Raw genomic sequence first — 24,925 nt, 5'->3', positions numbered from 1 at the left:
AGACAGCTACACTTCATACACTTTATCCATTTATAGTTACGTTTAATGTTGTGGAACATCTGTGAAATAAGTTAGCTCCCATTAGCACTTAAACAACTATAAACATATCTCCTGTGTCGGAAATTGTACTGTCTGTTACAAAGCACTGACACTGGAGACTCCTTCCCATAAACGCTAATCAAACATCTCCTGATAAAAGACTTATAACAATTACACACATTTAATTAAATCCATTTCTGCGGAGCATCCATCATACAAGCCCATTGTTACTACAGAAACGAAGACGTGTTAATGTAAACCTGTGATTCGCCTCGCCGCTGGAAATACAGTCAAAGCCACTGTTATAGTAAATGAATCAGCACACCAACATGCCACGAGTCATATTATTAATAAAGTAGTTAACATTTGTGTTAATTGATGAATTGAAGTTCATTAACATGTGGTTGAGTCAATTTGCAGATTTCACAAGTTTTCTGCATTGCAGCTTTGAGACCCAGTGTCATGAGTTTCTGGTGATCAGATTGATTATAATTTAATTTACGCTAATTTATGTGAAGTTATTTAGTCATGGATGAAATAAACATTAGCTAAGGCAGGTCTTCATTATTTAGCCAACATTCCAACAGATGTTAATTAATAATGTGGCGTGTTCATTTTGTTCATGCTGTAAATAATTAGTTCATAATTACTTACTGCTTTACAATAACTGCAGTAATTTCATGGTAAATAAATATTTTTCACTTCTTTATATTGTTGAACTGATGTTTTATTCTGAAATACCATCAGAATCAGTAACTAGAACATGAGACTGTTTTAATAAAATTATTCCTGGCATTCTCCTCAACTCCCAGAAGTGTCTCTATGTTTATAGTTCTAGCATAAAGTATTGCTTTAATTAACCATACATGAAGCACTGTCGGATATTTTGATCATGTGGTCGTGTTAGATTAAGCGCTAGTGTTTATTGCGTGGTTTAGTGTACACTGGGGGAGGTTCAGTATGTGTTATATGTAATTTTAAAAGACTTGATCTTATAGCCTGCTTTATCACTGTGCTGTGAGGAAGGCGGTGTTTAGTAATTGCGGTTGGCTGATTTTCACCCCATGCTAGCGCTCATTCACTGTTATACTGCTGCTGTTTTATAAGCAGTCCATACTGTTTGTTGTGTGATTTGGGCCGTGCTCCTGTAGGCCATCGAAGGCTTTGCGCTGATGGTGAAGAAGACGGCTCAGACGCTGCAGGCGTTTGGGACGGAGCTGGCCGAGACAGAGCTGCCCAACGACGTCGAGGCCACGTCCACCCTGCTGAGCGCTCACACGGAAAAGAAGGAGAAGATGAAGGTGAGGAAGACGAGGTTCAACATTATAGCATATGACTGAATCAAACTACTGTCTCTGTCTGTATTAGTTCAGAACTGGATTCAGCACAGAGTCCACAGAGACCATCAGCATTTTTACATTCGAACAGAGGATTAATAACTGAGGCTTACCATTAATTAGGCTTACTACAGGCTTACTTAACAAAAGGGTCCTTTCTTTCTTTCTTTCTTGCTTTCTTTCTTTCTTGGTTTCTTTCTTTCATTTTTCTTCCCTTCTATCTTTTGTTCCCTTTCTTTCCCTCTTTTTAATTTTTTCCTTCCTTCCTTTTTTTGTTCCCTTTCTTTCTTTCCTTCCTTCTGTTCTTTCTTCTGTCCTTTCCTCCTTCCTTCCTTCCTTCCTTCCTTTAATAATTCATTTACCTCCATTTTTCTTCTCTTCCTTTCTTTTCTTTTTTCTTCCTCACTCCCTTCTCTTGCCTTCTTTACTATATCTTTATTTTCCTCCACTCGTCTCCTTCCTTCCCTCAATTCCTTTCTTTCTTTCTTTCTTTCTTTCCTTCTTTCATTTTTATTGCCTTCCCTTTCATTCTGACCTTTCTGGCTTTTTTCTTTCCTTCCTTTATATCTCCCATTTCCTTCCCTGTCCTTCTATTCTCTTTTATTCCCTTATATTTATTTCTACATTATCTTCTGCTGCCCTTACTTGTTTCTTTCTTTCTTTCTTCTTTTCCTTCCATTCTGTGTGTATTCGTGTGTGCAGGAGGATCTGAAGATAGCTCTGGGTCAGGGTGGACGCTTGCTGGACAGCATCAATGAGCCGCTGGCTTCAGATCCAGACTACAACATGAATCACGATGAGCTGGAGAACCTGGCTACTGTGCAGAGGTGTGTGTGTCTGTGTGTGTGCACGTGTGTGCACGTGTGTGTCCACCAGTATTAATTAAACTGTGTGTATTCCTGGTAGAGCCATTGCAGTTTAACATTTCTTTCTGCGTAGCTGTTGAATCAATGCTCAGGGACAGGTCTGGAGTGGGTTTTATAACTCAAGCATGGCCTATATTATATAATCTCACAGAGAAGTGGAGGCTGAGGCTGCTTTATTTTAGGACACTCAGAAAACTCCAGTGGCAGCTTGTGCTTGTGTTAGCTTGCCTTCCTATGGGGGCGGATTGAGAGCTTGTTATGTGCATACTTATCTTCTCAATGAAATCTGTGTGCTTATGTGTGCAAGCTAAAGCCTATGCGAGAAAATGCAATAGTTATCCTTTTAGAGCATCATAAATATTTTGTCACCCCTAGTTTATCATCATTATCTCTCTCTTTTTTTTTTTTTTTTTGGCGCCCTCATATCTGTCTCTGTCTCTCCAGGCTACTGGGGCAGCTGGATGAGACCGAAACAGCGTTTGATGATTTCTGGGAAAGACATCAGACCAAGCTGGAACAGTGTCTTCAGCTGCGCTATTTTGAACAGAACTTCAGGGAGGTACGGGTTCTTGTGTGTGAGAGAAATGATAAATACTCTCAGGATGGCTGCATCTACATATAGCATATCGGCTTTTCTGATCAGTTGTGTTTTATGATCTGGGTTTTAGGTTCGAGCCCATTTGGACCAGGTAGCTGATAAACTATCCGGCTTCTCCGAGGTGGGTATAAGCCCCGCCCACGGTGAGCACATCCTGAAGGAGCTGACCAATCACGAAGAGAGAACCTGTGTAAGTATGCAAATTCATGAGATTGTAATGGATTTAGTTTTGCTGTAATAAACGTCGGCCACTAGAACTATAAATAAAATCATATTTACACTTTGTTTGGCGCACCTGGAACACACCGGCTCATTCATGCAATTATCCGATCAGCCAATAGTGAGGCAGCAGCTCAGTAAATAAAATCATACAATCACAGGTTAAAAGCTTCAGGCAATGCTCACATCAAACATCAGAATGAAGAAAAATGTGACTTTAAGCATGGCATGGCATTCGCTGGACTAAAATGCCATCTCAGTGTGGACGGAAGGCCAAAACATAGAGAAAAAGACATGATTTCAAATTTATCTGGATTAATGTGGACATCAGAAGGGCCTCAGAAACTGCTGATCTGGAATTTTCCTGCACAACAGTCTCTAGAGTTTAGACAGAATGGTGCCAAAGACATCCAGTGAGCGACAGTTCTGCAAGCAGAAACATCTTTTTGATAACCACTCTTCACAACCGTGGTGAGCAGAAAAGCATCTCAGAACACTAATAAATGCGTATTTAAAATGGACAGAAAAGGCACAGAAATACACTTCCCCATGAATACACACACACACACAAATGTTTGTCTTACTATACTTGTGAGGACCTTCCAAAGACATAATTATTAAAGCAGTTTTCACCCTAATCTTATTCTCAGTTAGAAACCTTTTGGTTCTTTTATTTATTTATTTGTTTTAATGAAAGCTGTAGTTTTTATAATGTTTTTTCTCGTGGGAAGCAGCCAGATATATTCCTATCCTTGTGGAGACATTTGGTTCCTACCAAGATATAAGAACATGCCCTCCAACACACACACACAAACACACACACAGCCTTATAAAGCTCATCCATCATACTGACAGTACTGACTGCGTGCCATGTGTGTATGAGCGAGATACTCCTCCTTAGTCCCTAGTTAGATCTAGATCTAGCCCGTCATTAATAACATCTGCCTTATTAATAATCAGGAAGACAGCATTCATTTGCTGATACAGCTATCATCTACTCGTGTGTGCACGATTCTTTTTATTTTGTCTACCATCATTATTTTAAGCAAAGTCATGTCCTTTAACTAAACAAAGACAAAGGCTTTCTGTATGCAATTTTGCCTCGAATTCTTTCCTGCTATAATCATACTAAATACTAATATTGCTAAGAATAAATGAAATCATTTGAGTCCCGGCTGGCACGGTACTGCCAACTGCAATTACTGCTAAATTGCAGAGCAGCTCTCAGCTCTGTTTTTGAGCAGAGCTTGTCCTTGCTGAACTGCAGGGGTGCCATTAGTTTTAAAGGCTAGCGTGAGATTGTGTGTGTCTGTAGTAATTCTGCAGCTCTGATGCTATGGGCTGAAGAGGGGGAGGAGAGAAATCAGTGCAGTGCTACACTGCAGGTTCCTTTTCCCCAGAAACACATACACACATTATACACTGAAACACACACACACACACTGTTAAACACAATTTCGGCCATGCTGGCATTTTTGTTGCTTTTATTCTATAGATTAAGAACCATTAGTCTAAGATCTTAATGAAGAGTGTAGGGCGTTTCAAGGAAAATAGAAATAATATTTATTGTTATGTAGTATTACCATATACTGTATATAAAAATGATAAATTGTTATACCAAAAGTAAAAATAAAATATAGATTGGTAGAACTTTGACATTGGTCTGGGCCATTTCTTAGGAAAACAATAAAACCTGCTCACGCTGCTGTATCTGTTCATTCTTAAATCTACACTTTTTAAGATGGTTCCAGTCATGACTTGGGATATAATATTTAGCATTACATAAAAACGCTGATGTGAATTGTATGCATTAAAGAACTATCAGAACAATTTCTTTTTCCTGATAAGAACAAACACATGTTTAGCTTTTCCTCATTTATGGCTTTGTTGATAAATGTAGACCAGATACAGTTAGACCAGATACAGTTAGACAGAGTTATTTGATGACAGGATACTGTTAGACATTTAGTTGCTTACAGCTTTTAAGGAGAAGAATAAATCGAATACAATAGTCCAGCAATTTAAAATCAAAGGAAGAACTGAGAACAAATGTCATGTTTGCTTCCTGTTTAGTATCAGTACTTATATGGAAGCAAATGAGTGTTCAGCGATCTAGTGATTAATCCTGATCAGCTCAACTAATCCTGATAAGAGGATTATGTTTTAATTGTGACAGGTCTAGTAGCCACACTTACTGACTGAAACTGATTGAACTGGTGATGCATTTCAGGATTTGGAGTCGATCATTATATAAAGCTAATACAGCTCTAATGTGAAAATTCTAGGTGGAGCAAAAAATATTTTTGAAAGAAATGAAGGGCCTTGAGTTTGCCTAATTTGCTTAACAGATTTTCACAGTTTACTTACAGTAACTCTCTCTCTCTCTCTCTCTCTCTCTCTCTCTCTCTCTCTCTCCCTCTCTCTCTCTGGCTGTGCAGGAGGTGCTGGACCAGGCTCTGGCTCTGGCCGCTGAAGGAGACACACTGATTGAGAACTCCCACTATGCTGTGGACTCCATCTTGCCCAAATGCTCTGAGCTGCGGGCCGTGTGTGAGGAGGTGGGAGCTGTCCTGAAGGCCAAAAAAGCCCACCTGCTCAAAGCCATGGAGCTCCACTCCAGCCTTGAGAAGGCAAGACTCCATCTTACCCTGGCATTTTTCAACCTAAACTTTATCCACTCTTTGTTTAATGTGTGTGTGATTTCCATGGACAAGAATTTCGACGCATTTCTCTGGACTAAGAAAAAAAAACCCAAACGTTTCTGCAAAACTCGCTTATAATGGAAGTCTAAGGGCAGCTGCTGAATAAGTAAATATTTAAAATGTGTAATTAATTTTAAGATTGTCTGCCTATATACCATGAATTCAAAACTCTATAAATGCTATAAACTGTAGAAGTGAAGGTTTTATCCACTTTCCAACACATGTAGATGTAACTGAATATAAATACATTATTTGGCATGAACAGTTAATGTGTTCTAAATGAATACAAATACAGATATGAACAAGAGGCACACTATTCTTTGTTTTTGCCCGGGATGCAACCAAAACAAAAAGTTGTCCATTAATATGAAGATACAGCCCTGCGTAATGCATTTACAGCATCCTTAGTAACTGCCTGGTCAGGGTCATGGTGGTTTAAATCAGGCCACTTGTTTATGTTTTGGGAAATAGAACCAGCTAAATTTATTAGAAAATATCGCAGGCAGGTACAAACAAAAATAATTAAAAACAGTCCCACAAACATTTTTAGGTGGGACCGATTATGAACTCGAGTGATGTAGCTGAGGTAGAGGAACTGTCAGAGTCAGAAGTCACAGGTCATGCTGACAGTGCTGCCATTTCTACCTCTTTTCAGTGTTTTCCACTGTTTCCAGGGGGAATAGTGATAGGCCACACCCACTTCAGCATTAACTCCAGATACAGATACGGATATTTGAAGCACTAAAGATATACAGATAGTGTCGTTGCAGTATACCTCAGTCCCACGTCTTAGGGACAAATTATATAGATTGAAAGGTTAATTTTCTTTCGAAATCTCAGACCACAGTATTCATGGAAATATTCTATAAAATAAACATGTAGTTTAAGAACTGTTATATCATTAGTCTACAAAGTAGATGTTTATTGACGTAATTCAACAACTGCCCTTTTTTTTTTTTTTTTTTGGTACAGGGAACATGCTGAAATTTTTGTCTGTCTTAATCACACACATGCTGCAGATTCAGTAAATCGAGATTTGGTTGATAAAAACTGAAGTATTCCTTTAAACAGAACGTCATCATGTTTTTTTTTTTTTAACATGTCAATATGTAAACTAATAACTCTTGTAACATTTTCCATAACTAAGGTTCCATCATTAGTTTTTAATATGTTTCTCTTTCTCTCTCTTCACTCCACCAGGCTACCAGATGGTGTGATGATGGAATTTACCTTCTAGCATCTCAGCCTGTTGACAAGTGTCAATCACAGGACGGGGCAGAGGCAGCGCTGCAGGAGATCGAGCGTTACCTGGAGACAGCCAATCAGCACAAGCTGACAGACTTAACTGGCATCTGGAGGGAGTACGAATCCGTGCTGACGACAGATTTTCGAGTAAGAAGCTCAAACCAGTTGTTCCTTGACTGATGTTTATGACCTCCCTATCAGTCTATTGCTACATTTTCACACATGTATCCATTCATTTAGAATGTGAATTTGAATCAGAAGATAAAAAACCCTATCTGTGTGGTTATCTTGTTTATTCATATACATACTTAATTCGGATATAATATGTGGTAATAATGAATCATACGCAGTTAAATATAATAAAATACAAAGAAAAAGACTAAACACAATATTGATAGTGTTAGCAACCTGTTCATGTTATAGGATCAGGTGGAGCGGGTCTTCCAGAAACAGCTCTCTATGGAGGACATGTTTGAGAAAAGAAGAGTTAGCCTGAAGAAGTTAGCAGCTAAGCAGACACGGCCTGTCCAACCGGTCGCCCCTCGACCCGAAGCCATCATCAAATCACCCATGTCCTCTCCCGGTGCGTCGCCATCATCAGCTCCCGCTTACACAACCCTAATTTAATCACTATTCGATTCTTTTTCTGTTTGGTTCAGTGCTTCCCTGGGAATCATACATGCCAAATCTAGAGGATGAATTTTATGAATTCTTAATCATTTTTTTTTTTTTTTTTTGCTTTTTACTTACTGCATTTGAAAACTTTCTATTCACTACGATTTCTCAAACATTGCTACATTTCTCTGTAATCAGGTTTGTAAAGCATAAGATGACATTTTAGCATCAGACAGCACAGCTAGCTATTAGCATTCAACTGGTTTATATCATCAGAGTTCTCATGCTAGCTAACCTTTGTGAGATTAGGAATAAAACTGTTGTTAGTTAGCCTTAGCTAGTGTTCTCCGATGTTCTCAGGTCCTTGATGAAAACGGCACTAATTTAGCATTAGGAACTTCAGAGTGCGATTTGAGCCAGACGTCTTTCTTTTGTGAACCGTTTTTGTACTTCAAATTTTAAACTTTAAGGAAATTTAGGAGAGTATGCTTCAAGTGTATACTTTTCTACTTTAACTGGAGTAAAGAATTTGAAACAACTTTTTCGTTTAGACGAATAGCTATTTTATTTGAGTAAAGAATGTGGGTACTCCAAAAAGTTACTGACATCTAGAAATAACTGCAGTTCAGTATTCCATACAGCCTGCCAGTATTGTTATTACTGTGTATGAGCGGCCATCATGCACTCATGTGAGATGTAAGGATGGCCATTTGTAGTAAGGAGGTCAGTTTCCTCTGCTGCCATCTAGTGGTGTGCTGTGGAATTGCAAAAGCGATTCTGGACATTGTAGTTGGGGTTCCTGTGGTATTTCCTTCAAATTTAAACACACATCATAAAACAATGAGAGTATTAAAAAAAAAACCCTGAGTTCTAGCATTACCAAACTATAATATAATTATGATATACCATAGTTATCGTAATAATCCACATTTTAAAGCAATTTAACAACAGTAAAGCATCTTTTAGAATTTGTGAAAGTATTCTGTATATTAATCACATTTCCCAAGTCTTCAAGGGTGATTACTGTTTTTCTGATGTTTTACTAACAGCAATTTTATGATGGTTTCATTGATATGAAGAGTGTCCAGGAGCCTGAATACTGAATACTCACTTTTTTTTTCTGCTCTGTCATGCAGCACACAAAGAGAGGACTTTATCATCTGACATTATTAACAGCAAAAAAGTAAGAATATTGCTTGAGCATAGCAATGTCATGGGCCACAGGAATTCAGGTTTATGATGTATTTGTATGACTGTGTATGTGTGTGTGTGTGTGTGTGTGTGTGTGTGTGTGTGTGTGTGTTACCAGGACGATACACTCCTGCAGAATGGCAGGTGTCTCTCAGAAGAGGAGGAGAACTTGGCAGTACTTAGGCGGTCAGTAAAGCACAGGAGTCATGAAGTCAAAGTTTAAAACTAATCAGTAATGGCATAGTGTCATACTGTCACCTTACTGTCACCACACACTCTCTTTTTTTGGTTTGGCATAAGACGGCAAAATCATTAGTCCTGTTAGTTATGAAATTTTAGCTGCGATTAACTACAGTCAGGTCCAGAATTATTGGCACCCTTGAGGGGGAAAAAGGTTATGAAAAATTGTGTTTGTGGTTAACTTTAATAACACTATGAAAATATAACAGAAGTCTAATATTTATTTGAAGTGATTCTAATAAAATCTAAAATAAAACCATTGCAAAAACATTTAACAAAATCATGTGTCACAATTATTGGAACCCCTGCATATAATAGATGTACAATGTTGCTTTGCCAACATCACTGTCATATATTCATACTCATTTTTAACAAAGGGGTCAATAGTTTGTATTTAGTACTTTTCTAAAATTTCTATGCCTCTCTACTGTCATTTCTGTGCCATTGACCATGTACATAAAATACATTTAATCTAGCCTCCAAAAGATTGCAATTTCAATATCAAGCACAATAACACAATCACTGATTAAGTAAATGAATATAAAACAAGTATTACAGTGTTACACAATACAACATAGCAACAATTAGTTTAAAGTTCAAAGACTATGACCAAGAATAATGATTAAAGCAGTGATTTGATTATATATAGATGATTATATTAGATGAGAATGAGCCATGCATTCTGCTTGGCGACTAAATATATTTATATATAAATCTATGTATGTGCAATCAATCAAATGGTTAATCATGATCCTTTCAGATAACTGTGATTAAAGGTATATTAAATGTGACAAACCTATTTATGGACACATGATGAATGTCTGATATTGTTTGTGTTGTGTGTCTCTATAGTCATGTAATGAATGAGCTGTTGGAGACGGAAAGGGCTTATGTAGAGGAGTTGCTGTGTGTACTGCAGGTAAGCACAGCTCCTAATCATTTTGTGTAATAATTCATTCTAATAAGTCAGACCATAAGGATATGACTCCAAAAAAAACACTTTAACGTAACCTATGAGGAATACTGCCATGTTAACCCCAAATCCAAGCTCCAGTGGCAGAAAGCTGGAAAAAATGACAGAACATTGTTGTAACCGTTGTAGTTTTGAATTGCCATTCACATGTGTGTGTTCCAGGGTTACGCTGATGAGATGGACAACCCCAGCATGGCACTCCTCATCCCCGGCACCCTCCACAACAAGAAGGACATTCTGTTTGGCAACATGGCTGAGATCTACCACTTCCACAACAAGTGAGGATTTGTCTTTACAGCACTGTGTTAGCATTCGTCCTCAATTAAGGCTCTGGTTTTTAAGTAATAGACAGGATTCTGTTTGATTTGTTAATTCTCAAGCTCGTGTTTTCTTGCTCCAGAACTTTCCTCCGAGAGCTGGAGGCGTACACAGACTGCCCTGAGCTCGTGGGCCGGTGCTTTTTAGAAAGGGTAGGTTTATTAGAAATGGTCAGTAATGAAATATACCCAGTGTACCGTGTACAGTATACACACACTGTAATTTAACTGTATAATTAAAGCTATATTTTAACAAATGTGTATTAGATTAGTAAACTAATCTCTTACATTTTTCTCTTTTTTTTTTCTTTCCTTTCGTGCTTCAGATGACAGATCTACGGATTTATGAGAAGTACTGTCAAAATAAGCCTCGCTCCGAGTCACTATGGCGACAGTGCTCCGACTGCGCCTTCTTCCAGGTAATCCTTGTGATTTTATTACCTGATGGAGATTAAACAAACAAAAACCTATGTTTGCTCAGTACATACATTGTACATTGACACTTGAGTTGCCAGTTAATGACAGGGAATCTGCAGATTTTAAATTTATCTGTAATTTAACTGAAAGCATTAATACTACTTTAACACACCTTGGAAATACAAGTACTGAAATAAGTACTGAAATGCCTGGAAGACAGTGTTTTTTTTTAATGTTTTGTAATTTCTGATTATATAATAGATTTCACCTTTATTGATTTGGTAGTTGCTTGATTTTTGGAAAAAACCCTTCATGTGACATGAATGGGGGCCTTGAAAGTTCTCGGATTTTATGTGTATGAACCCTATTATGAGTCATTTTTAACTGCTTTTATATTTGGTAGATCAGCACCAAATTACATTTATATTAGCTTTAAACATCTGTAAAATATTACATTTGACTTTAGAGTACCTGTAGAAACCTGTCTGGATGCCTGTTTGGTATCCATGTCCAGTATGCAGTGAACTTCAGTGTTTATAAGCTTCATATTAAAGCTACAAACGCAGAGTTTTAGCTATCATGTCAACTCATCTGATCATTAATCATGAGACTTTTTTAAATTTCAAATGGGTGTGTCAGAGAAGAGAAAACACTAAACTAAGGTTGGGAAATAAAGTAATAAATTGTGCATGGCCTTTACAGTAAGCACTGGGTGTGTCTCTGCAGGGAACATGTGCAGAATTTATGATTGTATTACAGCAGTTGTTAAGATGACTGTATGGCATGCAGGGGAGTGTGGGAATATTTCTAGGAATAGTGCCATAATCCAGGTGTGTGGCTTTGTGTGTGTGTGTGTGTGTGTGTGTGTGTGTGTGTGTGTGTGTATGTATGCTAGGAGTGCCAGAAGAAACTTGAGCACAAGCTGGGCTTGGACTCGTACCTGCTGAAACCTGTACAGCGCATAACCAAATACCAGCTCCTCCTCAAGGTACAATCCCACAGCAGATTCCTGACAGCATGCACATCACGCTTCAGGCTTCCCGTAACAGTGCAGATCCATAAATATTTATGAATTATATTTAGTTCAGTTTCAGTTTGATTTTTAGTCATTTAATTTCTAGGGACAGATTCAAAGTCATGGAACAGTTTTGAGGTCTGATCATTAGAAAACAATGCAGGAATACACAATACACGCTGTGCAACGTCCATAAATTTGCCACTTGACTAACCCTGGATTGTGTATGTTTGCTTGCGTGTGTGTATGTGTGTGTCTGCGTGTGCAGGAGTTATTAAAGTACAGTAAAGGTTGCGATGGCTCAGAGGACCTGCAGGAGGCACTCTCGTCCATCCTCGGCATCCTCAAAGCCGTCAACGACTCCATGCACCTCATCGCCATTACAGGATACGAGGTACAGGGGCCCAAGAGGGTCAATACTACACAAAAAATTCACACAAATAAAGATCAAATTTATCAGTACTGTAGTTTGTGCCGAAACTTATTTCCAGCTATAGAGATAATACCGAAATTCGATCTGGTACTCAATAACATGACTTTAAAATTCTTTTTGGACCGCTGATTATGATTTGGATTGTGAATATGATTACTGGTGCTAAATAGGCTTAATAACTTCTAACCTATCACAGACCGATATGCAAATTATTAGACGATGACAATATGATAACCAGACATTTTCAGAAACGGAACCTACCTAGCTAGCTAGCCAAATTGTGATGTACGGCAAATAAGAAAATTGTAATTGTTATGGTTTACTTGGACAGACATGACTGCTGTTAAATGAACCACTGAGAATCCAATAAAACTTGCTGACCTGTTGTTACCAGGGGAACCTGAATGAGCTGGGCAGGCTGCTGATGCAGGGCTCCTTCAGCGTGTGGACCGAGCACAAGAAAGGTCACGCCAAAGTCAAGGACCTGGCACGCTTCAAGCCAATGCAGAGGCACCTGTTCCTGCACGAGAAAGCGCTGCTGTTCTGTAAGAGACGTGAGGAGAACGGCGAGGGCTACGAGAAAGCGCCTTCTTACAGCTTCAAACACTTCCTCAATGTAAGACTCCTACTGGAGAACATACATCAGTTCACAATAAATTATATATCAATATATCAGCCTTCCTCAAATTATACATATTTCTGGAAAAACTATGAAACTGCAGAAAAGGATCTTATAATATTTTATTTTATTATTAGCAACAGTAGTATATTTTATTAGGAATAAGTCTCTCTCTACATTTTTACAGGCATCCAATTCAATAAATGTGCTTATCCCCAAAAATAATATATAATAAATATCCATCCTGTATTACAAATGAACATATTATCATTTTCTAATTAGTTAGAAAGTAATTACGCACCCAAGTAACTAAGCAACAATTTTATCAGTCAATTAAAAATAAATCATCTAAGATCTCTGACTGAGCAAGCATTTATAGTTTCACTTACAGTCACGCCCTTTCTCTATATGAAGAGATAAAAGAGAAATAAAAATATTTCTCTTCTTATGTCCATCAGATGAGTGTTGTGGGCATTACGGAGAATGTTAAAGGAGACCACAAGAAATTTGAGATCTGGTGCAACTCACGAGAAGAGGTCTACATCGTCCAGGTCAGTGCTCATGATAAAAAAAATTCTCTCTATAAGCACACTGAAACTTAGCAAATTCATGTTAAAATATAATATTGGGTTTTTGTTTGTTTGTTTGTTTGTTTTCCAGGCTCCAACGCCGGAGATAAAAATGGCGTGGGTGAACGAGATCCGGAAAGTTCTGACTGGTCAGCTGAAAGCCTGCAGGGGTGAGAGAGAGAATGCAGTGGAGAGGAATTGAATGTCTGGTTTAAAGATAGCAGTTTTGAAAAGACTTGTTATCTCTCAGCCCAGACAGATGTGTGCTGATGTTTTCACATATTGTTACGATTATCACAGTATTGCTCTTATAAAGATAACTCGGTGTAGAATGTTAAAGGACAGGCCTGTATAGAGGCCATATAACACACTGATAATTATGTTGATGACAATTATGATGAAAAATGTTTATCAACATCCTTTTTTCATGATGAAAGTAAAGCAAAAATTAGATTTAAAAAATCACCCTTGACGAAATGTAATGACATTATTTTAGCAAATAAAACTGACAAAAAATGATAATAAAATTATTTTCCCTTAATGGTTTATTTTCTTGAGTGTCATTTTGGCCTCACATGCCAAGCGGCACTCTGGACGTCTCGTTCTCTGAGCTTTAGAATTATGTTAACATGCTAAAGTGAAAGCTTTGTGTTTGCACCATCATGCTGTCATAATGTTGTAATGTTTTATCGATCTATTAACCAAATGACTAAAATATGTCTAAAACTGCACACAAATTAGATGTCAGAATTAACATCATTACCAAGCTACAAAATTATGGCACCTTTTCAGAAAATAACAAATTTGACTTGTTTATAATGTAAGTTATTGCGGTAAGTGTATTAACGAACCCCGTTACTGTGTTGTTTTGAACCTCAGAGGCAATTCAGCAGAAGACGTCCGAGCAGCTTTCTCCACTTCCCACCTCCAACAGCGGGATCAGCCTGAGCCCCTTTAAAACCAGTCAGAAGAGTCAGAAGAAAGGAGAGGAGAAGAAAACTGAGCCTACACTCCCTGAGCTCAGCTTAGTGCCTGCAATGAGAAACTCTGACAAGGTCAAAGGTGAGCTAGTTGAAACTTTTTCTGAAATCCAGGAGCAGCTTTAATCAGAAACAATCTTAATTCAGAAATGTTGATGTTACTGGTATGAAAGGTGTCTTATTTAAACATTTACTGAGCTAATGGTCCATCATAAGACATTATGGTAGTAGAACACAAACTATATATTGGAATATAATATAAAAATTGACATCCATGCTCTGCAGGATTGGGGTGATCATCATCTAAATCCTCGAGTGCTTCTTTCCTTTTTTTCTGAATGTTCTTGATTTACTAATCCTTTATTTCTACACTGGTCTTCTCTTGACTCCATCCTTCCTCTCTTTTATTGCATTTACCTGATGCCCTCCTTTCTTCTTTGCTGCGTCTCCTCATGCTCGGTAGATGACACAGTAACCAGTCCCACCACTGACAGGGCCGCGGTGGCTAAAAAGCGTTTTACACTGCAGGGCTTCAGCAACCTCAAGAGTCAGAAAGGTATAACAGGATTCCCAGTTCTTCCTGATAATCAACAAGCAAATCATGGTCAGGGATTTACATTGACTCTTCATTATATACTGATAGAGTAATGTAGAGTAACCGTTAGCTGTAATGATATTTTTTGATTCTCGGTGCAGAGTTCCTAACAACAGCTGGTGCTAAAAGCCTTACGTTGCCCATGGTTACACTCTGCCCACCAGGTACAATGCAGTTATGAACACTAGGCGTTTGTCATCGTAGATTAATCCATATACAGTGAAGGGAAAAAAAAGTATTTTGTTTTTGGTATTTAACATACTGTACTTCCAGTATAGTATAATAACTTAATATCTTTTGACTTTGTACTTATAAACAAAAAGTGTGCATTCATAAGTAAGATATGTTTTAAAAAATGAAATCAATAGGAAAAAAGTAGTCATATGCTACATTTAAAAAAAAAAATCATGGTGAAGTTGAAGGAGATTCCTAATGTTCTCAGGAATAATGTTATTAAGCAACACTCAAATGGAAAAAAGCTACAAAGCCATACACACATACAAAGACCTTAAACATGTCTTTTGGTACAGTTTGTTCAATAACATGCAGGTGGAACCACAATGAGCTCAGACTAATGATAAGGAAGCCAAGAGAGAAGCCAGCAGTTTATAGAAAAGAGTTGCAGGACGACCTGAAAGCAGCAGGAACAAGCGCTGCTCAAAGAACAATAAGTACTTCTTACTGTAGATGTCTCGAAGCCAACAACAGCTGTACAACAAAATACTAATGTTGTTCATTTGTGGGGTCGGAATACTTTTTTAGGTAAACGTTATTTGTTTAATGTGTTTAATCTTGTAAATACATACTTTTTTCTTAGTACAAATAGTCAAAAGACATCATGTGTGTAAATTTGCAGTGGATATATGCACTGAAAGTAGATCAAATAACAAAAAAGTGTAAGAATACTTATTTCCCCTCACTGTATCTGTAGATTAGGGTCCGTATTCATCAAACCTAGCACACTTTTTGAGCTCACCTGAATGTTTGCGGAGTTGTGAGCACTGTTATGTATTAGGAAGCCTGATCAATTGCCTTTAGTCATACACTGTATGGCCAAAAGTTTGTGGACACCTGACCATCACATTTATATTTGCTTTTTGAACATCCCATTTCAGATTTAGTCCCCCTTTGATGTTATAATAAGCTCCACTCTTCTGGGAAGGCTTTCCACTAGATTTTGGAGCGTAGCTTTGGGGATTTATCCATGCAGCCACAAGAGCATTAGTTTTAGGCTTGTGCACAGGGGCACTGTCACGCTGGAACATGTTAACTTAGTTTAAGTGAAGGTAAAATTGTAATGCTAGAGCATACAGAGATATCCTATATAATTGTGTGCTTCCAACTTTGTGGCAACAGTTTGGGGAAAACCCACATATGGGTGTGATGGTCAGGTGTCCACAAACTTTTGGCCATATAGTGTATGTGTAAGAGTAGAATCAAAACCTAGCAGTCATTTCTACACGATGAATACAGGCCTAGAACTAATGTCTGTCCTCTAGAATGTTCAGAATCTCTCTTATTACTTATGTATGATTGCAGAAGCTTCCTACTTACTAGTGCCAAGTTCTTAATAATTCAAAGCGTGGCCTGTGTTGTTTTATTTCTCATTTATGACTCTTTTCTGCTTTTTCCTGTCCTCCCTGGGCTGTTTTCCCTTTCCTCTCTTTTTCTTTTGCTCTCTTTTACTCTTTCACTGCCTGGCTACCAGGATATCCCCCTAGTCCTGATCACAAAACTAAGCGGCATGAGATTAAGAGTGATCCCACGCCATTTGGCTTCAAAGGTACACTGGTACTTCACTCGTCCATTACGTCCCTCAAAGTCCACCCACTGGTCATTCATCTTTAGCCAGCAGTTTGTTTAGAAACATCAGAAAGTTTTTTTCCTCCACAATGATGTCTATGTACTTTGTATTTTTTTCTTGTTTTACTTCTGTTCTTGTTTTTTTTTTTAAGACATTCCACATTTTCTTAATGATTTACTTCCATCATTCCAACATAATGTGTGATTGTGCATTTTCCTATTAGTTGATCCTTCTAAGAAATATTACCTTTGAATTGTAATTAATATAACCACATACAGAATGAACATTAGCAGTAGCACTACACTGTCTGTTTAGAAGGTGAAAATCTTTTCTTGTTTTATATAATATATTTGCAGTTTTTTCCTTTTCCTGTATTCACACTGAATTTCAAATGGCTTCCTGTTCACTATATGTGCTTACTACACAGGACATAACATAAGTGTTGTTGGAAAAAGCTACATATAATATCACTTTTAGGACTTGTTCTGTTTAGGAAACCTGTTTCTGTACACTCACTTAAGGCAACTAAATTTGAATTTTTATTTATTTATTTATTTATTTAACCTTCAGATTCATGAAGACTAAAATTTGACTAGTACTCCATCAGTTGAATTTCATTGAGTCTGCTCTACACTTTACACATCTTTACTCTGTTCAGGGAATAAAAATAAAATAAAATAAAATAATTTCATAGTAAGTCAGTAAATTTACCCAACACTTTGGTTGCTGTCAGTCAGATTTGGCTTTAAACGAGAAGGCTCTGATCGGTTGCCTCTCCCTCGGACGCAGGTCCTCCCATCTCCCTCAGCCGGGCCAAATGGCTGAGCACTTCTAGCCTCGTACAGGCTAAGCGGAGAGGTAAAGCTGGCTGCCTGGTGTGGGGTGAACTTTGACCTTTCACTACTGCCTTACTTCCTTTAATCCTGACAAAAATCACAATCACTAAGACACAAAGGTGTGGTTTACCAGGTTATAGGAATATTTCACCACTTTGCACTTTGCACTGTTAGCATAGTTATTATTTTTGCATGAAGTATTACTTTAAATGATTAATTGCACTAAATGTTTCTATTTTTGGTTGATCCACATATTATTTATGATTCAGGAAAATCGTCCCAGTTGTGTCTTTACTTTGAAATGAAAAAATATGAAATCATGCATGAGTGATGGTGACTTGAGGAAAGCATTAGAACCACTGGATATAAGACATCTCACTCTCTGGTGTTACGAATCTATGCCACTGTATGAGGAGCAAAACACTGAGTGTGTTTACATGCACAATATCTAACTATGATCATGATCCAAATTCTCATGTAAACCGAATAATCTGACAAATTAAATGAACACCTAGCTTTCAACCCAAGAATCAGACTATTCAGTGCATGTATTGTGTAAATTTGATCTCTAACCAGAAAAAAACAAGCTTGTCTCCAGCTTTGTATCAGAATTTAGTATGTCATTTACAAATAGTTGTGGTGTATACTAAAAAGAGAGACTCCATGTGCTTTACATTATGTCCTTCTACTTCTGTGGATTTACAGGAGGGTTCATTCTGAGAGAAATCTGATCACTGGCTGACTTGAACCCTGGGTTTTCCCATTATCAGATTACTTAAGTGCATGTAAACACATTAAATTATTTCCAAAGTCTGCTCTTTTTTTTTTTTTTTTTTTTTTTTTTTTACAGTCATCAGATTATTTTGTACCCCTACATACCTACATATTTACTTTGAGTGGTTGTTTAAAACCAATAACCTAAGAGTTGATTGTTTATTGGTCAAGGTTCAGTCTTAAAGAGAGCATTCAACCAAACACGCTAAATGGACTAACAGTGAATTATAACCAGCATATTATAAGAGAGGCTTATTGTGTATGGCATCTGCTTTCTTGAAACATATTTTAATAAAAGGAAGAGTTTGGTTCTGTTTTTGTGCAATCCAAACAGCTTTTTCAGTGAAATATTACTCGTTTCATCACACAGTCCTTACAGAATGTCTTAAAGGATTATGTGATTATGTGTTGTTTTTAATGGACTGCTCTCATGTTGTTAACATCAACTTTGCTGATAGGACCATAAAGAATCACTGAGTGTGTTTTGTTTGTTTCTGTTCCTCTCATCAGCTGATTTCTAGTGATGGGAAGAGAAATCCTATTGATTTTTTTCCATTCTTTTTTCCTTCATCATCATCCTTTCATCTCGTTACATAGTTTATTCAGAGTAACTGAACTGCCGGTTCAGTCGTCTGATATTCATTTATTCTCCCTCACTCCTGTTCACGCAGGGTTCAGTAAGGCCTCTCTCTCCATGGACGCCTCGGAGGAGAACGACGGGTACTCCAGCGCCGAGGACCCCTTAAACTCTGACCCCGAGGATGAGGGGAAGAAACTGGTGGGTCGAGTGGCATGTTGTTCATTTTATTTTTAAATTATATCTCACACTTGGGTCATTGAATATTGTAATAATATGGAAGGAGCGTTGTGTGTTTCAGTGTCACACAACTGAAATTTGAGTTCAAATTTAGCTCATAAGTGATTCACCAGTTTGCCTTTGAAATCATATTTCACATAAAGGACTTAACTGACTTTAAATTTAAATTGCACTTTGTAATTTTTCTAAATGCTTCTATATCGTGATGCAAATCATGTACCTTAAAAATGTCTTCAGGTATCGTGATTAGAATTTTTTGTTATATCGCTCAGCCCTACTGCATATAAACATGCAATCATAATGTGTGTGTGTGTGTGTGTGTGTGTGTGTGTAGTCTCCAGGCAAGTACATTGTGGTAGCCGACTACGATAAAGGAACTCAGGACCTCACAGTAAAGAGTGGAGACATGGTGCAGCTGGTCCGAGAGGGCGCTGACGGCCAGTGGTAAGCTGGTTAACGCTTATTATTGACCAAATGTGCAAATGTGGTGTAAAGAAGCCTACAAGATACAGCCGAGGGCAAAGTTTACACACCCCTGGGTTTCTGAATGGGGAAAAAACTAAAATAAGAACAGAATTTCAAAATGTTAAATATGAAATATGGGTGTGTCCTAAATCAAGAGAGCGCCGAATATTACAACTGAGAGGATCCAGAAGCTGCTCAGAGCAGGTGAAAGACAATGGAGGTTGTGGCACATGCAAAGGCGTGGGCTTGCAAGTTTTTTGAGAATATTTATATTAGAATATTCAATTAATAGAGAGACTAAAGCTTTTTCAGAAACTGATTATACATATTCTTCATTTCAAACATTTAATCAAATGGCCTTAAGTGTGAAATTTCAGATTTTAGTTCTTTTTGCAAGCCATGAAATTTCAGATAGCATGATACAAAGTGAGAATAATAACATTCAAATTCAGATTTTTGTATTTAAATTTAAATTTCTATTCGCATGCTTCTAACTCCATAAACACTTTTTTTCACTATTATTGTCTTAACATACACTATTTGGCCATTTCTCTTACTTCAGAAAACAAAGGAACATCTGTGAAACATTGTTGTTGTAAATTAAATGCATTTGTCGTCGTCATTTTTTCCTGTGGGTGTACAAACTTTTGCACTGAACTGATCCATTGCTGCTGGCTTTTATGCCGTATTTGTAGTGCTAACATGAATTGATTAGCATTTAATTTAACAAAATATGCATATGGTAATTAATATCACAGCTTGTATAATTAGAATTGCCATCTGGATGGATATATTTACGATCAGAATATGAGAATTACATTGACTGGTAAAGGATCTAATATTTGTGTGTGTGTGTGTGTGTGTGTGTGTGTGTGTGTGTGTGTGTGTGTGTGTGTGTGTGTGTGTGTGTGTGTGTGTGTGTGTGTGTGTGTGTGTGTGTGTGTTAAAGGTTTGTGCGTAACCTGAATAACAGTAAAGAAGGCTGGCTGCCTGCTGCTAACCTGCTCACTCTGATCGGGGAGTCAAAGTCCTCACAGTCTCTCACCAGCTCAGGTGAAAAAGCATTTCAGTTTCAAATGTTTTTGGTCTCACACACAACCGTACACAGTGCGACGTGCAGAGAAATGCTTTTTACGACTGTCTGATGACATAAAAACAGAATTTACATAAAACAGAGTTTACTTGCATAGAAGTAGAAAAAAATATATAATATATAATATGAAGGATATAAAAGATAGATGGCAGAAAAAGCATACTGTACATGTGGAATAAAGTGCAGATATGTGCAGTTGTATGTGCAGTATAATGCTGTGCAACATCACGCTGAGGCAGTTGCAGTGAAAACTCTAACATATATAATAAATATGAATAAATATGGGATAATACTATGTAATACTAACAGTGTGACTTTCTACCAAAAATGCATTTCATTTCAAGGGCATTATCAGAAGGAGTGACTTTTTAGTTACTAAAAAAACAAAAAAATAAAAAACGAGACATCCATCTGGGTGGAGTTTATATTTTACATTTAATGTTGGGGAATGTCTGTGAAACAAGTTAGTTTCTGTTATCACTATAAACATTCGAGCTCTCACCCAGACACACTTATGTTACTAAGAAACCGCAAAGAGTTTGTGTCTGAAAACGTCAGGACTGACGCTGACACTGGAGACTCCTTCCATAAACACAAGTTAAATAAACGTCATCTTCACCATATCGACAATTAGAAAATTTTCATTCTTAAATATAAACAGTTTTTTTATTTGTATATTATTAGCCTTAGCTGTGAATGAGCTGTTCCTATAGAAAAGATCATGTATCAGAATGCTCGTATTTGGACAAACCATTTCCTCGTTGTTAATACAAACCTGCCATTTCAGTCACAGCTACTGGCAGAGCTGCTGCTACAGAGAGCTAATCAACACCTTCTGACCAACCAGATTTGAGAATTCAACAGTGCAGTGTGTTAATTACTTTGTTAGTGTTACTTATTGTGTAGCAATTCTGAAATTCATTGTTTGTACATGTATGCATTAAATAATGTCAGTTTAGGGAATGTGTTAAGAAAGAACAGAAAGGGTTAAGTTTTTTTTTTTTTTTTTTACTTTAAACAGTGATGTACTGAAAGTCAGTTTGAGTGAATATTTGTGTATTTTGTTTAAACAGAGGGCAGTGGCTCGGGCAATCTGAGCACATCATCCAGCTGCAGTGAGACCTACACCAGCTTCTCCGACATCAAACCCTGAGGCCTGTGTCTCCATCCTGCCTCTATAGCACCGCCTCATGGCAGCTCCTACACACTGCACTTTCTGCTGAGACACCTTCTCCACCTCCTCCACCTCGTCCACCTCCATCTCCTCTTCCATGCACTGTATTTATCACCAGTCATAGCGATTTAACGCACAGCTTCACTCTCACCTTATTTGTTTCCTGCTTGTGTTACAAGGAGAGACAGAAGAGGCTGCACTCCTTCCCAAAAATAAGCTATTTGTATATCTATTAGTGCAATAGTCTTCGATTACAAAAGCAACACACTTTATCCACTAAACTAAAAGCTGTGACCTTTAGTCTTGTACTGAGAGTGTCGAAACCGGTTTGGAATATTTTCAGGAACATTTTTTTCTACTTTGCCAACATTGTAGGACACTTGAACAGAGCATTATGTGACGTGGATACAGATTGTTGGAGTCGTGTCCAGTTTCCTAACTGTGAAATGTCCTGTCTTATTTACTGTATGTATTAATCAGAAACAGCTGTATATTTTAGATTATTTCCTGTATATTTGTACATATATTATAACTTGACCTTGTTTTTTTTCCATAAAATGGCAGTATATATTGTATATTAAATGTTCATGTATGGTGTCATCATATCTGAAGCTTGTTGTCTACACTATTTTACTATTTTAGGGGCATTACATTACTTACTTTTTTTATTTTATTATTATTATTATTATTATTATTATTATTATTATTATTATTATAATATACAAATTTTCCCAAACAAAATTTATATTATAGTAATAATACCTTTTCAAAAAAAACAGTATCTGAACATATTCGTGACATTATTTTATCACAGATTTATTATACTGTTTTAAGCAAGGCTTAAATGATGGGCTGATAACAATACAGCATTTCCCATAAATTTATCATTGTGCCCCAAAGTTTTTTTTTTGTTTTTTTTTAATTATCTTCTTAATTCCATTTGTCTATATGTAAACACTGCACATATTTTATTTTACACCTTAAATGAATTAAATCTGCTGTATTTCAGTCTCATGTGGCACATTGCCCTTGTATTTCTCTATTTTCATATTTGTAATAAAGGTATGTGTCTGCTATGTATACGTGTAAAGTGTAAATATGTATTTAAGAGTATGTATGAATTAAGAGAAATTAAGCTTGAATAAAGTTCACTGAAACATTTTGGCTTGATTTCGGTCTGTTCTGAACAAGCAGTATGACAGTATTTTTTAGAGAAATATTAAAGGAAAACTGATCTGAGTGTAGAATTAGTGTACAACTTCTTATTAAAGAAAGTACTCCAGCCTGATCTTACTTTAATCTGTCTACTACATCTGTAGTGTATGTGTGAATAGCAAAGCTGAGAATTTCAACCTTTTCCTGTGCCGAGAAAATCAACAACTGCCCCCAACAACTGCCCTTAGACTCCCATTATAAATGAGTTTGGAGTAAATGGTTTTCTTCAGGGACCCTTTTCAGTTTAATAAACCTCCACTCACCAAATTCTAAAATATTTTATACCACAGCGCTGTTGAATTCTCCATTCTGATGGGTCAGAAAGTGTTTAAGAGCAGCTCTGACAGTAGCGCCAGCTACAAGACAAATCACAGGTTTACATTAATGCACTCATATTCATGTATCTATAGTAATAACTCCTTCACAAGGACAGGTATGGCAGATTTTTTTTTAAACAAAAAAAGTCGAATCGTTGATATGGTGAAGTGTTCTGTAAGGAGAAGCAAATTTATAGAAGGAATCTCTGGTGTTCATAAGTTTTCCAGAAGTTTTTTACTTCATGTTTTCTCATTAGTGTGACAATCTGTGTTTTTTTGTTTGTTTGTTTGTTTGTTTGTTTGTGGTTTGTTTGCTTGTTTGTTTTTGTCTTATGAACTTAAATTACAGAAAAAAATAGAGACTGGTGAAGAAACAACTAGAATGCTAGAATGTAAAGGATAAGGGAACTAACTTGTTTCGTGGAGGTTCCACATTACATGTAACTATAAATAAGTTACATAATGGATGACACATCATAATGTAGGATGTGTCCTTCATTGGCAAATTGCTGTAGTATATGATTAATGAAACACTTTGGGATGGTGCTGTTATTGAACTTCAGGGTGGCATGTCCTGAAATGTTTTATTCCTTACTTATTCTGTTATAACAATTAGTTTTAAGTTATTTATATTTGCTTTTATAAGTTAATGGGTTTTCGATTTAACCAATTTAATTAATGTGCTAGTCATCAGTAAAGTAAGTCAATTTTATTAATAAAGCACACTTAAAACAACAGAAGTTGACCAACGTGCTGTACATAGAATAGGATATTTTAAAAAAGACATAGCGTATAATATTAACAGTATAAATAAATAAATAAATACATACATACATACATAAATACGTAATTACAGTTATGACAATATAACTATTATAATGGCAAATATTATAATGATATCACAACTATAACAACTTTTACAATAGCTGAACATAATCCTCTTTGTAACATCATATAAAGCATGTAGCAGACTCTCTGGTTATTTTGAGAATCCTGGATCTATTTGATTGAACACTCTATGAAGGTAAAATGGATGAAACAATAAGAGGGTGGAGAGACTGGGAATTAAACCTGGGAATTATTGCCTGAAAGCTCACAGGGTCACCTCCCTCTTCCTTTTGTCACTGCAGTATACAGCCCAGAGACTGCAGGCCTGTATATGATCAGGTGAGTCATCCAGCCTGAATACTGACTTCTGCATTCATTCATTCATTCACACACAGACACTGGATATAAATGTCACACTCAGCTCTCCACCATGATGAGCAACATCATCTGACTTGATATTTCGAGGATCTTGAGTCACACTTATGACTCATTGGCGACGTCCCAGACTGCATAATACTACTGCACTGAAGAACACTGTCAAGATACTGCGCCCTCTAGTGGCAACTTATGCTCATTATACTGTAGTGGAAGTGCTGTGTTGCCAGATCCGCCATTTACCCACCACATGAGCT

The 24,925-nt window shown here is 37.1% G+C and overlaps 1 protein-coding gene across 18 annotated transcripts in view; it reads left to right on the top strand.

The window, feature by feature from the left end:
• mcf2la (mcf.2 cell line derived transforming sequence-like a) overlaps positions 1–23,092 on the top strand; it is a 98,285-nt gene extending 75,193 nt beyond the window's left edge. For 12 of the 18 annotated variants that reach the window (XM_034300221.2, XM_053229883.1, XM_034300220.2 and 9 more), the window contains 26 exons: positions 1,191–1,340; positions 2,079–2,203; positions 2,687–2,801; positions 2,911–3,030; positions 5,498–5,689; positions 6,962–7,153; positions 7,430–7,589; positions 8,758–8,804; positions 8,931–8,998; positions 9,905–9,971; positions 10,188–10,303; positions 10,426–10,495; positions 10,669–10,761; positions 11,655–11,747; positions 12,043–12,168; positions 12,602–12,823; positions 13,285–13,377; positions 13,487–13,565; positions 14,275–14,457; positions 14,839–14,931; positions 15,072–15,134; positions 16,679–16,753; positions 19,056–19,162; positions 19,536–19,645; positions 20,616–20,719; positions 21,833–23,092. In XM_034300221.2, the coding sequence (XP_034156112.1) occupies positions 1,191–1,340; positions 2,079–2,203; positions 2,687–2,801; positions 2,911–3,030; positions 5,498–5,689; positions 6,962–7,153; positions 7,430–7,589; positions 8,758–8,804; positions 8,931–8,998; positions 9,905–9,971; positions 10,188–10,303; positions 10,426–10,495; positions 10,669–10,761; positions 11,655–11,747; positions 12,043–12,168; positions 12,602–12,823; positions 13,285–13,377; positions 13,487–13,565; positions 14,275–14,457; positions 14,839–14,931; positions 15,072–15,134; positions 16,679–16,753; positions 19,056–19,162; positions 19,536–19,645; positions 20,616–20,719; positions 21,833–21,912 (2,943 nt within the window). In that variant the 3' untranslated portion in view covers positions 21,913–23,092. Of the gene's footprint in view, positions 1–1,190; positions 1,341–2,078; positions 2,204–2,686; positions 2,802–2,910; positions 3,031–5,497; positions 5,690–6,961; positions 7,154–7,429; positions 7,590–8,757; positions 8,805–8,930; positions 8,999–9,904; positions 9,972–10,187; positions 10,304–10,425; positions 10,496–10,668; positions 10,762–11,654; positions 11,748–12,042; positions 12,169–12,601; positions 12,824–13,284; positions 13,378–13,486; positions 13,566–14,274; positions 14,458–14,838; positions 14,932–15,071; positions 15,135–16,678; positions 16,754–17,563; positions 17,633–19,055; positions 19,163–19,535; positions 19,646–20,615; positions 20,720–21,832 lie in introns of all 18 variants that reach the window. The other 6 variants (XM_026931950.3, XM_053229880.1, XM_026931955.3 and 3 more) reach the window with 5 other exon arrangements.
• The last annotated feature ends 1,833 nt before the right edge of the window (positions 23,093–24,925 follow it).

Source organism: Pangasianodon hypophthalmus, chromosome 26 (assembly GCF_027358585.1).
Source record: "Pangasianodon hypophthalmus isolate fPanHyp1 chromosome 26, fPanHyp1.pri, whole genome shotgun sequence".
NCBI classification, from domain to species: domain Eukaryota; kingdom Metazoa; phylum Chordata; class Actinopteri; order Siluriformes; family Pangasiidae; genus Pangasianodon; species Pangasianodon hypophthalmus.
The sequence above is the reverse complement of the archived record's forward strand: the minus strand, read 5'-3'. Positions and strand labels throughout refer to the sequence as shown.